The following is a 16,473-nucleotide window of genomic DNA, read 5'->3' on the forward strand; positions in this document are numbered from 1 at the left end:
TTTCACTCATCCACAACTCTATTACCAAACTAGTGCTTTCCTATATCCTTCCTGAATCTGAATTTTTCCAGTTTAAAGCCAATTTGATTCTACTCATGTAGAAGAGTAATAGACTTGGGATGTCCACATAATATTCTCTAACCATGCTTATGGGATAATACTAATAATTAGTACCATAAGAATCAAAACATGTCAATAAATTGCCAATACTAAAACACTTTCTTGGCCAAAAAAATAAAGACAAAATCACTGTAGATATCTGCTGAGGTTAGGGAATTTGTGCATCGAATTTGATTTAATTCCATATAATAGTTGACCTGGAGGGTGTATAAACATGTAGTGGAGGAAAGGCAGGGTAGGGGTCGCTCTAGGAAAGGTTGGAGGGAGATGGGTAAAGGAGGCTTTGTATGCAAGGGGCTTGGACACCTAGTAGGTGTGTGAAAGCATGTTAGATATTAGTTAGTGGAGGCAAGTGGTTTTTCTAACTTGACATACTGTTGGAGTATGTGCTGGTAACATTTATGAAGGGATTTATGGAAGTACAGTGCCTGAACTCTGAATGAGGGGTGGGGATATTTGCAGTGTGGAGGGGAATCTGAATTGTGGTACTGGCACACCTCTGGCAAGATAGTGAAAGAGTGAGTGATGGTGACAGTGTTTCTTCTTTTTCTGGGTCACCCTACTTTGTTGGGAGACAGCCAGTGTATTAAAAAAAAATAACAGTTGTTGCTTCAGTATCTCTAAAATCATTCAGCAGGAGGCTTTATTGCCTGGTTACAATGTAATATCTTGATGGATGTAGTTACCCAAATGTAAAAAGCTTCAAATTAAAGTTAGGAGACAAAGATATCAAACAGGAACAAAAAGTGGTGAACATATATAAGGTATTTTGTCTATGTAAGGATACTTACTTATTATGTTTCTTAAAATAAACATTAATTTAACAATAAATTATAAAAAAATATATTTTACAGTACTTACTGATTCTTTTCTTCTTCAGCTGATCAGTAAGAGATTTAAATAATTTTCGGACATCTTTTTCCATAATGCAACTGGATTGCTCCACTATAAGAGCAATATCTGCAGAACCCTGAGTTTCTCTCTGATATATGTGCGACCAACCACTTGCTACACTTTCACCCGAGATGTTACACATGGCTCTGGTTTCTGCAATATCATATATAATTTTAACATAAGGATTATATTAACATTCTCTCTTCTCCATGATACATGGGTTACAGTTTTTAGTGAGCATTAACCCAACACCTAAACAATAGTCAACATATATACAGTTCGGATATGTTAGGTAAGCTTTGTTAGTAAGCAGGACAAATATTTCTTGATACGGATCTTAGTCCTTTGATGAACTGCCAGTGGAGCTTAAAGTCATCTGATTGAGGCCTTTCACTGTCTTATTGGGCCACCCCTTAATTTTTTTTAATATATTTATACAGTACATGCTCACACATGCCTGCTGACATACAGCAGGCATGTGTGAGCATGTTATAGGAGTGAATGGAGACAAATGGTTTCTGGGACTTGATGAGCTGTGGGAGTGTGAGGAGGTAATATTTTCTGAAGGGATTCAGGGAAATCAGTTGGCTGGACTTCATCTGAACTGTCATATCTGAGAGCCTCTGCAAAGACAGTGATTATGTGTGAATGATGATGAAAGTGTTTCTTTCTGTTTTGAGTCATCCTGCCTTGGTGGGTGACAGCTGTTGCGTTACAAAAAAAAATGTAGTATACATATAGTACTTTCGAAGTAACATAGTACATACTCTGATAATCTTGTTTTTACCCCTTCCTGTTACCTATTTGTAAAGAATCCTCTCCAGGGCTCTACCCTAAGGACCTCTCAACTATATAAACAGAATATGTATGTATATATTATTTTTTTTAACATGCTAGCCATCTCCCACTGAGGTAGGGTGACCCAAAAATGAAACACTTTCACCAACATTCCCACTATCATTGTTTTGCCAGAGGCATGCAAATATGACAATTTAGTTTTCACTCTTAACAGCCAATATCCAAAATCCCTCCTTTGAAGTGCAGGAATTGTACTTCCCACCTCCAGGACTCAAGTCTGGCCAACTTTTTTCCCTGAATCCCTTCACAAAATATTACCCTGCTCACACTCCAACAGCTCATTAAGTCCCATAAACCATTCATCTCCACTCACCCTGCCTTCCTTCCACTACAGATTTATACACCCTCCAAGTCATCTTATTTTGCTTTATTCTCTCTAAATAACCAAACCACCTTAGACCTCTGAATAATACTTTTAATAACTCCATACCTCCTCCTAATTTCCACACTACAAATTCTCTGCTTAACATTTACACTACACATTGCCCTTAGACACGACATCTCCATTGCCTCCAGCCTCTTCCTCGCTGCAACATTCACAACCCATGCTTCGCAGTCATATAAAAAGGGTAAGTGAAATGGGTGCTATGTAATATTCATTCCTAACTATCCCAGAAATGTTCTGGCCAGAAGTTGTGCTAAACTGCAGAAACTATACACCCACCCTTTCCTCCCATGTTTATCTGCTTGTGATTTGATACTGTCTCTCAACGGGTAAAAGAATGTCACTAAAGTACCCATGTAACTACATTTGTGTCTATTTTTCAGCTCATGACATAAAATAAAAAAAATGAGCAAAACCTTAAAAACTTACTTTTTATATAATTTTTTTTTTATCACAGAAGCTGTTTCCCATTAAGGTGGAGTAACCCAAAGAAGGAAATACATTCACTATCATTCATTCAATAAATGTCTAGCCAGACATGTACAAACATCATGCTTTACAAGACACTCTGAACAGCAACATTCCAACCCATCTTTCAGAGTGCATGCACAATGCTTCCCACCTCCAGGACACAAGTCCAACTAGTCAGTTTTGCTGAATTCCTTTACAAATGTTACTCTGCTAACATTCCAACAGTATGTTGAATTTAAAAAATAATCTGCCTCCAGTCAATCTGTTCCAACTTGCTCACACATGCCTGCCATATATTCAAGTCCCTATCACTCAAAACCTCATTCCCCACCTCCTTCAGCCCTTTCCCTGATAATCCCTATACAGTACCTTCTTTCATCTACCCTAGATTTACACATAAATTAATGTATAAATTTAATGAATTTCTATTACTACATTGAAACTTATTTTAACCACAATGGTCATCATCAACCAAAGTAGGGTGACCCTCCAATAATAATAATAAAAAAAACATTAACCCTCATTCATTCAATAGCTGTCTTGTCAGAAGTGTACAAATATAGTTCAAACGCTTCTCCAAAATGTAAGATCCCCACCCTTCCTTCAAAGTGCAGGCATTGTACTTTCCACCTTAAAGACTCAGGTATGATAACAAGTTTCCCTAAGTTCTTTCATAAATGTTACATTGATCACAAGCTAAAAGCCCCACAAATCCCTAAAATCACTTGTCTCCACTCCACTCTGATCTGATCTTACAAACTCATGCATGCTTAGTAGATGCTCAAGCCCCTACAACTTAAAACCGTCTTGAAATATGTAAACACAATAAAGGAACACTGGTTGAAAAGATATGAAACATGTCAATAAATGACTCGGTACAGAGAATTGTAACTGCTATACTTACTAGGAAGACAGATCTCTAGTTTCGGCAAGTGAATTCCTTGAGTCCAACATTGAGTCCTATAAGAAGACACAGCATTACATGGAGAATTTAGGGCTTCATCAGTGAATGCAGGGTGACTTTGCCCATTCACACAATGCATGAAGTAAGGTCGTGGATCTACTGCATGGAAGCAGCCACTTAGTTGACTATTGCTTTTGAGAAACAGGTCAAAACACTTAGGCAAATTTTCAGCATCACTTATGTCATGCAGCTGTCTTGCCTGGTTTGCCTGAAAATTATAAAAAAAAAATATTACAACCATTATAATTCAAATTATTTATCCCCCCACAATGAATTATTAAGCTTTAAGCATGAATGAAAAGGCAAATTCCACATGGATGGAAAAGAAAAGTGTGAAAATGATCTGTGTATTTCAGCAATAATTAGAGATTTTCTGCTAAAGAGGGTCTCTGATTGAAGCTAAAATATAGAAATTCTTTCCACTCTGTTTTATTTTCTGTTAAATTTACCTTTTCACTGAAGAGCAATTATGATTTTGAGGGATGAATGTACTGTACCATACATAAAAAAAAAAAATGATTCTTGCACTTATGACTTCAATAATTGCTTAATAATTCAGCTTACTACCTTGAATGTCAACTATCATGGGAATGGAGTGGGGTACATACAAAGGTTACCTATTCTCCCAATGCTGTTATCTTTGGCCTGCAACATTGTCCTTACATCTACATTTCCATTTCAATTAATATTATTTCTTTCATCCTAAATTATCCTTATTTGACATTGCAGGTATTGTAAGTGGGGCTTGTTTTCTTGTATTATGGTACACCAACATAATGAATTCTTTAACAAATGTTTCTAGTGCTTAGGTAAGGTTCGTTAGGAAACAGGACAAGTATTTCCCAACGCGGGTCTTAGTCAGATGATGACCCACCGCTGGAGCTTTTGGTCATCTGACCGAGGCTTTCCGCTGGCTTACAGGTCCACCCTTTTAAAAATTATGGTCACAGTTACAAACTTTAAGTACCATTTTCTAGTGCTACTTCAGAAGTTGTCAGACTTAAAAAGAAATCGAGCTCCTAAACAACAGAACCCCATATAACAAGGAAAAATTATAATAAGAGAGAGCAAACATGAAATACATATATGTTAATGTATTTACCTGATGACTACTATTTCCAGTGGCTTCAATGGCACAGGAAGCCTATGACCTGTGAAGGCTCTCTCCATTTTGTCTGATTTATTTTAAAACTGAGGTGCCAGCAGCATGTTTTGCACTGATAGAAGGAAATGTCTCTGATTTTAAGATTGAAGTAACATGTGCTTTTGAATGCATATTCTTATACAACCATGCAGTACTGTATGACCCTATTGGGTTTAGTGCTTAGTTATGATTATAATAAGAATAATCATACAGCTATGGAGTGAGCATGACTTGATAATACAGTATATTTTTTTTTATAATGGAAACAACCAAAATATTTTTCTTGCTCCAATGTTTTGTTTTCAAAGTTGACTGTAGTTCGTATGTTGGATTGTGTGCAGCCAGCAGTAATAGCCTGAATGATCAGGCTCTGATCCACCTGGAGGCCTGGTCAAGGACAGGGCCGTGGGGCACTGACTTTCAGAATGACCTCCAGGTAGGTAGATCACCTATATTTACAGGTAGCAATAAAAATCCATGTTTTGAACATGGCCATTTCAGAAAGAAGGAAAAAGAAAGCAGTGGTAGTAGTAGCAGTAATTATGAAACAGTTAATCCCTCAGTCTTAGTAAGTGTTCACCTCATATTTACCTCTCCACTGCTTCTGCTATTTCCCAAATTTAAATCATCTCTGTATTTGACTGAAGAAGCCTGCTGAGCAGTAAAAAAATTTCAACACTAAAGATACTTAACTGATATACATGTGTTTTACTTATCCCCACTTAAGGCCTGCTTCTGACTAGAAACTAAATGCAGTAATGTCAGTTAACATGGTACTGTACAGTACGGGAAAGAATAATGATTAAACTACAACCTGAAGATTTTTGGGAGAAAAGCTGTATAGCCCTTGTGGCTTAGCGCTTCTTTTTGATTATAATAATAATTTGGGAGAAAATATCTAGACATCTTGTTTCACAGTTATGGGTGGTACTATACTTACTTTATGTGGCCAAGATAGTGATTGCTCTTCTGTTTATATTTCTTTCTTACCATCCTGATGTAAAGAAAAACACCACACAATGATGAAGCTTCATTTGCAAACAAGACAAGCTTCATAAAGTTCACCCCTAGAGAAATGTTGCAAGAAAAGCTTGTCTGTCTGTGCTATTTTTCGTTGCACTTATGTTTGTGGCCATTTTTACAGTATGTCCATACCCACCTGATAACAAGGATTTGGAGAAACTGCCCACATCCTAGCCAGATCAGCAACATTGTAAGCTTTTTCTCCACTGGGACCATGAGAATCATCAGATGGTTCATAGTTGTAGTTACCTAGGAGGCCAGCCAACCTGATCAAAAGCAACACAGTCATATTAGAAAAACAGTGGTACCTTGACTTATGAGTGCTCCAACTTTCGAGTTTTCCGAGTTATGAGCTGTTGCTCGGTTGATTTTTTGCTTTTGAGTTGCGATCCAAAATCCGGGTTACAAGCGAACTTCAGATATGCTGGCACTCGCAGGAGATACCGAGGAAATATCAAAAGCCTCGATAATAACTGATGTGTAACATTGTTTCAGTTTTGATATCACTGGTAATGTCATCCTGCCAGAATGTTCTATAATGTATGCCCTAAGTAAAGAGAAACAATTCTAGAACATTTGTATTACATGTTCGGCAGGCTGGCTGGTTGGGTGGCCAGCTGGCTGGCTGACTTGCTTTGGCTGTCTCTATCTGTATCTATGTTTCTGTCTATTTATCTCTGTCTCTGTCTGTCTCTGTCTATCTCTGTCTCTGTCTGTCTCTGTCTCTATCTCACAGGTACATGTAAATAGTTATACATAGTGTGAATTACCTAGGATAACCCAAAAAATCCAGACAAAGTGCAATACTATGCTTGCAGATAAAAAGCATAATAAGCATGACTGGCAAGTAATATACATTTTCACTTGTTCAGGAATCGGACATGAGGACTCTGCATTGTGTGTAATGTACCTGTTGGTTCACAAGTGGCTCCTTCTCTGAGACAGAGAGACAAGTAGAGAGACAGGAAAACAGAAACACATTACTTAGACTATACAACAAACATTGTCCTATAAAAACAAAACAGATCACGAATAAACGGCATGGTTGCCCATGGCTAACCAGCACCATTCTGAAATCCATTGATAAGAAACACCAATATGAAAAGCAATATTGACAGGGCTTAATACACAAAGATATTCTTAAACACTATTCATCAGTTCTCACCAAAGTAATAAAGAAAGCCAAACAACTATACTACTCCAGCAGATTCACTGACACAAGAGGAAATATAAAAAAGACCTGGAAAACACACTCCCAGATTCTAGGGACCCACAAACTGAAAAAAACCTAGGGACCCACAAACTGAAAAAAAACAAGAATATTGTCCTAACTAAACCTAATGAAACACCACTGCATCCTACTGACACAGCTAACAAGATAAACGACTTCTTCTCAACCATAGGATCTAATCTCGCCAATAAAATCCCACGTACCAATGCCCATGCCGGGGACTACCTAGATAGGAATTTCCCAAATTCCATCTATCTTGTACAACTGAGCCCACGGAAGTCACAGAGATTATAAAGTCACTTAAAAATAACTCAGGGAATCTGTCTCATGTCTCACCATTATTGTACAAGCGAGCAGCACATGTCCTTTCGCATGCTATTTCATTACTTTTTAACAAGTCACTAGAAACTAGCACCTTCCCGAAACTACTCAAGACAGCAAGGGTTACACCAATACATAAATACATAAACAACTATAGGTCAATATCAAACTTACCATTGCTATCCAAAATCTTTGAGAAACTTGTGCACAGGAGACTATATTCATTTATAACAGCACAAAACATACTCAACCCCTGCCAATTTGGATTCAGGAAAAATAAAAGCACTAATGATGCAATTATTAAAATGCTAGATCTGCTTTACACAGCATTGGAAAATAAGGAATATCCACTAGGAATTTTTATTGACCTAAGAAAAGCTTTTGACACAGTAGACCATGGCATACTACTCCACAAACTTGACCATTATGGTATAAGAGGCCATGCACTTGCATATTTCAAATCCTACCTTACTAATAGGTATCAGTATGTCACCATTAAAGACACAGCTTCATCAACACGGCCACTTGATACTGGAGTTCCTTGGTCCCCTGCTCTTCCTCATATACATAAATGATCTTCCAAGCGTATCCCAACACCTGAACCCCATTCTCTTTGCTGACGACATGACTTATGTCATCTCTCACCCTAATCTTGCCACCCTCAACACCATTGTTAACGAGGAGCTGCTCAAAATATAAAATGGATGACAGCCAATAAACTTACGCTTAACACTGACAAAACCTACTACATTATGTTTGGTAGCAGAGCAGGAGATGCGCAAATTAATATTAAGATCGACAACACTCTAATTGCCAGACATAATGAGGGCAAATTCCTAGGCCTATACCTCAAAAACAACCTGAATTTCAGCACCCATATAAAACACATAACCAAAAAAGTATCCAAAACGGTTGGGATCCTCTCCAAGATACGATACTACATGCCGCAAAATGCCCTTCTTACACTATACCACTCACTTATTTATCCATACCTCACCTATGCTATTTGTGCTTGGGGATCAACTGCAGCAACACACCTAAAGCCAATAATAACCCAACAAAAAGCCGCAGTAAGAATAATCACTAAATCCCATCCCTGGCAACCCCCCCCCCCCCCCCCACTCTTCATAGATCTAAACTTACTCCCTGTTCAGTACATCCACACTTACTACTGTGCAATCTACATCTACAGGACCTTAAATTCCAATATTAACCTTGACCTAAAATGCTTTCTTGATAGTTGTGACAGAACCCACAGGCATAACACCAGACACAAACATCTCTATGACATTCCCTGTGTCCGACTAAACCTTTGCAAAAATTCAATGTATGTCAAAGGCCCTAAAGTCTGGAACACCCTCCCTGAAAACTCTAGAACTGCAGACACATTCATCACCTTCAAAACTACCAGTAGAAAACATCTTATCTCCCTGATACACCCCGTCAACTAATTACATGAATACCACCTGGTGGTTCACACTTACACTCACTCACCCATTTGACCATAAACAAAGAAATATCAATCTTAATCTTAAAATAATGAATCCTAACTAGTCATAAGTTGGCCTGTGATACTCCAATACTGAAACTATATATTGTGCAAAAACAAAAGCATTCACATTGCTAAACTCACAAACTAGTATTTAGTCACTTAACCATAATACCAACTTACCTCATAATTTGTAATATTTTAAAGTTGAGAATTAATCTAAGTCTGCCCGAAATGCCTAGCCATGCTAGGTGTTCTAGTGGCCCCCTCTGTAATTAGTATTTTAAAACATGTAAACCACACAATATCCAAATTCTGTAAACTCAGCATTGTAATCCTTATAGAGAATAAACTTGATTTGATTTGATTTGATTTGATTTGACAGATAAGCAGAGACAGAGATAAACATAGAGCTAGACAGACAGAAACAGATAGACATGTTTATGTGTAACAGTGAAAAATACATAAAGCCAAGGCAGTGCATTATCATCAAATGTCACTCCACTGCTGCACTGCCAGCAGTGGAGTGACACTCATCTTACACCATGCTTCAAGGAGTTTCATATACGTATACTCCAGTATTTCTAAAATATTGCTGGGACCTGGTAAAAAAGGCAAAAATCGTTTTTTATTTATAAAAAAATGTTCTTATTTAAAAACCTGTAATAATAAAACTGTTTTTTTTTTAGGGGGGGGGGCTGAAATAAATTAATGGCATTTCAATTAATTTTCAATAAGTAAAATTGGTTTGTTATACGAGCAAATTGAGTTACGAGCTCGGTCACGGAATGAATCAAACTCATAAGTCAAGGTACCACAGTACATGCACTGTACGTACAGAATTAACCCTTTCAGGGTTTTGGACATACTAGTGCGGCTTATGCACCAGGGTTTTTGACGTACTAGTACGCCTAAATTCTAGCGCCCTCAAATCTAGTGAGAGAAAGCTAGTAGGCCTACATATGAAAGAATGGGTCTATGTGGTCAATGTGCACAGTATAAAAAAAAATCCTGCAGCACACAGTGTGTAATGAGAAAAAAAAAAACTTCGACCGTGTTTTTGGATTAAAACAGCGACTTTGCACTGTATTTTCGTATGGTATTTATTGTTGTATTCTAGTTTTCCTGGTCTCATTTTATAGAATGGAAGACATGTTACAAAAATTGAGATGATTTTGACTGGTTTTACAATGAAAAGTACCTTGAAATTGAGCTCAAAGTAACAGACATGTTCGATTTTTACCAAAGTTCAAAAGTAAACAAATCATGCTAAGCGTCCAATACACATCAACTGGTGAGTCTAATATTCTTTCACAAGTGCGCCGATATTATTTATACCATTTCTACACTAATGCAGTAGTCTGCATAACAGTAAATCTTCTATTTTTTGTGAGAATAAAAATTCAAAGTGGAAAGCAAAAGAATGTAAGAGGGGCATGGGGACGTGACTAATGAACTGAGGAAATGTTATTTTAGTGCCAGGAATGTCTTTCTTGTTTATTCTGGACCCTATTTGGAAATTGGCATCTTTTGAAATTTGTGTGAAATTGGCAAAATTGCTAAATTCTGACCACTGTATTGGATAGTTGAAATTGGTAAATGGGTGGTTTCTTGTACTCATTCGATAGAAAAAATAGAGTTCTAGCGAAATAGTTATGATTTTTGTTGACTAGTACACTGGAATTGGCCGACAATAGGGCTCAAAGTGGGCAAAATCGCTGATGCGTAAACATCGTCGAGACTGCTAACTTCGCGAGAGCATAATTCTGTAAGTTTTCCATCAAATTTCATACTTTTGGTGCCATTATGATTGGTTAAAGATTCTCTACCTTATCATAAGAAAAAATAATTTTTATTTTTTTTTAAATTTGGGCGACCTTGAGAACAAGTCTGGGAGAGGGCCTGGGGACCCTGAAAGGGTTAAAGGAATTCTCATATTTCTTGAACACTGCCCTACATTAATCCCACACAACTTCCCAACACATATGGTATATGATATTATATCACATTTTTATTTTATTTTCACTTTTGAAACTGGAAACTATGAAAGAAATTTGATTATTTTTTTCAAAAAATTAGTTACTTTATTTCTCACCCATGTCATAAGAGGTGACTAAAATGCTGGGAGCAAGGGGTTAGTAACCCCTTCTGTATAAACTAATAAATGTAAAAAAGAAGTGTTTCTTCTTTTTCGGGTCATCCTGTCTCGGTGGGAGACAGCTGGTATGGTAAAAAAAATTCTCTTGGTAAAATGTTTTATTTTTATTTATCAACACATCAGCTGTTTCCCACCAAGGCAGGTGACCTGAAAAAGAGGAACCGCTTTCATCATCATTCACTCCATCACTGTTTTGCCAGAGGCACGCCTACACTACATTTATAAAACTGCAACATATCAACACCCCTCCTTCAAAGTGCAGGAATTGTACTTCCCACCTCCAGGACTCAAGGCTGGCAAACCGATTTCCCTGAATCCCTTCATAAATGTTACATTGCTCACACTTCAACAGCACGTCAAGTCATAAAAGCCATTTATTTACCCCTACTCACTCCTATCTAACGCACTCACATATGCTTGCTGGAAGTCTAAGCCTCTTGCACACAAAACCTCCATTACCCCCTTCCTCCAACCTTTCCTAAGATGACTCCTACCCCTTTTTCTTCCACTACAGATTTATATACCCTCCAAGTCACTATTTTGTTCCATCCTTTCCAAATGTCCAAACCACCTTAACAACTCCTCCTTTGCCCTCTGGATAATACTTTTAGGAACCCTACACCTCCTAATCTCTAAGCTATGGACATGAATATAATTGAATCATTGTTTTCACAAAAAGCATTTTCGAATATAAATATATCTTTGTATTATACAAATTTTTTATTCATTTATAATTAACATTCTACTGTACAACTATGAAATAACTACTATCCTACTGTACAACTATGATATACTCCTTAGTTTAAGTAGACTGTAAGCCAATAATGTTAAGTTGGCCCATAATGCCTAGGCATAAAAGAGGCTCTCTTTGCATTGTAACCCACTATTGTAAATACAAAATCTCAATGTACTGTTTGCAAAGACATAAAATAAATAAATAAATAAATAAATAAATAAATAATATTCACACTGCCCACTGCCCTCAGACAAGACATTTCCACTGCTTCGGAAGCCTTCTCCTTGATTTACAACTTTCACCACCCATGCTTATCATATGCCTTTTCCAAATCCATAAATACAACAAAAATCTCTTTACCCATATCTAAATACTGTTCACCTATATGCTCCACTGTAAACACTTGGTCTATACACCCCCTATCCTTCCTAAAGCCTCCTTGTTTGTCTGTAATCTTGTTCTCTATCTTGCTCTTAATTTTTTCAATAATAACTCTACCATACACCTTACCAAATATACTTAACAAGCTTATTCCCCTATAATTTTTACACTTACTCTTTTGTCCCCTTTGCCTTATATAAAGGAGCTATAAATGCTCTCTGCCAATTCCTAGGTAGGTGCCCCTCTTTCATACATTTTTTAAATAAAAGCCCCAATCATTCCAAAACTATGTCCTCAACTGATTTTAATATTTCTGTTTTGATTCCATCAATCCCAGATGCCTCAAGCTCCACTTCCACACTCACATCTGGCTCTTCCTCACTTCTACAAGATGCTATACCTCCCTGCCCAGTGCATGAAATCACAGCTTCCCTATCTTCATCAACATTTAACAGTTTCTCAAAATATTCCCTCTATCATTTATAAAGCAAGTTTCTCTTACACCCATTATAAGATTTAAAAAAAGTCTGATAATTATTAGAAACAATTTATTTTTCTTGAACTAACCTGTTGAAGTATTTCCCAGTAACTGTGATTGAACAACCTTGTGATATTTTGCTGCAAGTCACAAGTAAGTCTGACATCTTCAGTGCAGAATATCCATCTTCCATATAAACCTAATAAAATATACCGATAATTTTCATCATTATGTGGTTTAATGTCCTTTTACAATAATTATTTTTGTGGTATTTTTGTCATAGCAATCAAACAGTGCCAGAGTCAATAATGTATAATGTTTTTATAAAATGATAATTCTAATAAACAAAGGGATAGATTCATGCATCACTATTCATACAAATGTGACACACTGCAATAGGTCGATCTATGGAGGAACAGTCTGCATGATACAGTGCTCATACAGTGTCCAATAAATTAATGCTTTTCATTATAAGTTTCATCAGAGTACACACACTGTGGTAATAAATGAATTACACTATTGTTATTACTGTATTATATTCATGGAGAAGCAATAAACTTGTGAGGGATAACACAGTGCCTGGGAAATTGGATGGGATTAGAGAAGGGGAAATTAATAAGATTTGATCTGAGAAAGAGAATAGGGGATTCATTATTTTAAAGCTAATTAACCTTAAAACAGGACAGCAAAGGAGGTTTCTAATTTATGAGGGAGTCTTCATAGATAATAGACAAGAGTTACTGGAGCAAGGGATGTGACAGGGATATACTTGATGAAAAAAGAATACAGAACATAAGGGAAAGCACAGTGTAGTATGAGAATGTTCAAGGAGTGATTTAGGTTTTTGTATACACTATAACTTTATAGAAAACCGACTAAAACTTGATACAACCATACAGGGATGGAGTATACATAATTTTTATTGCTAGGGGCTTGAGCATCCAGCAAGCTTCTGCAAACGTGTTATATCAGAATGAATGGAGACAATTGATTTTTATGGTTTGATGTGCTGTTGAAGTTAGAGGAGAGTAACATTTATTAAGGGATTCAAGGAAACCAGTTAGCTGGACTTGAGGCCTAGAGGTGGGAATTACTGTGCTCGTACTCTGAAGGAGGGGTTGGGATGCTGCAATCTGAAAAGTCACTGGAACTGCGATGTACATGCACTTCTTTCACGACAACTATTGAAAGGATTTGACATTACCTTTACAATAATCAACTGCTCGTTCTTCATTGTTAAATTATATACGATATGAGTAAAGAGTATTTGAGAATACTGCATGCAGTATAATATGTTGCAGAAAAGGCAGGATTAGCACATGAAGTTTATGGTAGTATGAGAATTGAATGAACAACTTAGAATACTATGTTCTGTTTCTAGAATATGGGAGGGCCCACGTGTATACAGTTCCCTTTTTTTCAGTGTTCCATGTTTTTGTTGGCTTTCAATTGAGCACTGTTCATTATGTTCAGCTTTTGTGCAGCAGTTGCATAAGGGAAGGATGACTGGCACCTTATTTTAAGGTAAGTATTTTATGTACTGTATATTTATTTTACTTTTTTATCTTTTCTTTTTCTTCATGGGGAAGTGGAAAAAAATTCTTCCTCTTTAAGCCATGCATGTCGTAAGAAGCAACTAAAATGCCGGGAGCAAGGGGCTAGTAACCCCCTTCTCCTGTATGCACTACTAGAGTTTAAAAGAGAAAATTTTGTTTTTGTTTTTGGGCCACCCTTCTTCACTGGGATATGGCCGGTTTGTTGAAAGAAGAAAGATCTTTCCTTTTTAGCCTAGCTATATTGAACACTTAATTATAATAGTATAAACATCTTATAGATGCATTTGGTAATGAAAAACTGCTCTTTTCCACCTGCCAGCAATTTTCACTTACTGTTTGGGGTCGTGAACCTTAAAAGCTGTGCGAAAGGGACCCTCCTGTACGTTAAGTTTTTCTCAGAAGAAAATTTAACATTATATCTCTCATGATCAGTATTATAAGAATGACTAAATCATTATCTATCATTTGGTATTATGAACAATGAAACTATTAATATCAGAAAATTTATTACTGTAGTTTTATCAAGTATTGCAATTATATTTTATACAAGATAAAGAAAAAAATGTGTGTAAAGGTAGAAAGTTGAAAGTGAACATAGAAAAGAGTAAGGTGATGAGGGTATCAAATGATTTAGATAAAGAAAAATTGGATATCAAATTGGGGAGGAGGAGTATGGAAGAAGTGAATGTTTTCAGATACTTGGGAGTTGACGTGTCGGCGGATGGATTTATGATGGATGAGGTTAATCATAGAATTGATGAGGGAAAAAAGGTGAGTGGTGCATTGAGGTATATGTGGAGTCAAAAAATGTTATCTATGGAGGCAAAGAAGGGAATGTATGAAAGTATAGTAGTACCAACACTCTTATATGGATGTGAAGCTTGGGTGGTAAATGCAGCAGCGAGGAGACGGTTGGAGGCAGTGGAGATGTCCTGTCTAAGGGCAATGTGTGGTGTAAATATTATGCAGAAAATTCGGAGTGTGGAAATTAGGAGGTGTGGAGTTAATAAAAGCATTAGTCAGAGGGCAGAAGAGGGGTTGTTGAGGTGGTTTGGTCATTTAGAGAGAATGGATCAAAGTAGAATGACATGGAAAGCATATAAATCTATAGGGGAAGGAAAGAGGGGTAGGGGTCGTCCTCGAAAGGGTTGGAAAGAGGGGGTAAAGGAGGTTTTGTGGGCGAGGGGCTTGGACTTCCAGCAAGCGTGCATGAGCGTGTTAGATAGGAGTGAATGGAGACGAATGATACTTGGGACCTGACGATCTGTTGGAGTGTGAGCAGGGTAATATTTAGTGAAGGGATTCAGGGAAACCGGTTATTTTCTTATAGTCGGACTTGAGTCCTGGAAATGGGAAGTACAAAGCCTGCACTTTAAAGGAGGGGTTTGGGATATTGGCAGTTTGGAGGGATAAGTTGTGTATCTTTATACGTATATGCTTCTAAACTGTTGTATTCTGAGCACCTCTGCAAAAGCAGTGATAATGTGTGAGTGTGGTGAAAGTGTTGAATGATGATGAAAGTATTTTCTTTTTGGGGATTTTCTTTCTTTTTTGGGTCACCCTGCCTCGGTGGGAGACGACCAACTTTTTTAAAAAAAAAAAAAAAAAAAAAAAAAAATAGATAATACAATGAATATGATTTTGGAATAGCATATGCAATAAATAATTTGGAACACTGGATATCTTGGCTCACCTGATGATCTGCTAGTTTTCAAGAGTGTAGGTATGAGCACACTAAATGTATATTGATATAAATGCTAATGATAATGTGTGAGTGTGGTGAAAGTGTTGAATGATGATGAAAGCATTTTCTTTTTGGGGATTTTCTTTCTTTTTTGGGTTACCCTACCTCGGTGGGAGACGGCTGACTTGTTGAAAAAAAAAAAAAAAAAAGCATTAAATAAACAAATAACCCGCACATAGAAGAGAGGAGCTTACGACGACGTTTCGGTCCGGCTTGGACCATTTACAAATTCACACAAACGAGAAGTAGAGAAGGACGGGTAAGCTCCTCTCTTCTATGTGCGGGTTATTTGTGTATCGTTCCAGTCATGGTATTGTGTCTTTTTTTGTTATTAACCCTTAAACGGTCCAAACAGATCGACATTCAAATTCGTAGTGCTACAAAAGTAGATCTACTTTTTTTTACATATTTTCAAATATAAAAAAAAAAAAAGTAGATAAAAGTTTTTTTTAAACGTTTTCAAATGTAAAACAAAAAAGAAGATCTACACATTTTTACATACTTTCAGATGTTGAAAAAA

The 16,473-nt window shown here is 36.9% G+C and overlaps 1 protein-coding gene across 5 annotated transcripts in view; it reads right to left on the reverse strand.

The window, feature by feature from the left end:
• Positions 1–16,473, reverse strand: part of LOC128697763 (uncharacterized) — a 197,957-nt gene that overhangs the window by 21,894 nt on the left and 159,590 nt on the right. For all 5 annotated transcript variants that reach the window (XM_053789662.2, XM_053789661.2, XM_070099664.1 and 2 more), the window contains 4 exons: positions 12,743–12,852; positions 5,996–6,125; positions 3,633–3,900; positions 982–1,167 (listed from right to left, as the gene is read on the reverse strand). In XM_053789662.2, the coding sequence (XP_053645637.2) occupies positions 982–1,167; positions 3,633–3,900; positions 5,996–6,125; positions 12,743–12,852 (694 nt within the window). The remainder of the gene's footprint in view (positions 1–981; positions 1,168–3,632; positions 3,901–5,995; positions 6,126–12,742; positions 12,853–16,473) is intronic.

Source organism: Cherax quadricarinatus, chromosome 68, assembly GCF_038502225.1.
Source record: "Cherax quadricarinatus isolate ZL_2023a chromosome 68, ASM3850222v1, whole genome shotgun sequence".
In the NCBI taxonomy this organism is placed as follows: domain Eukaryota; kingdom Metazoa; phylum Arthropoda; class Malacostraca; order Decapoda; family Parastacidae; genus Cherax; species Cherax quadricarinatus.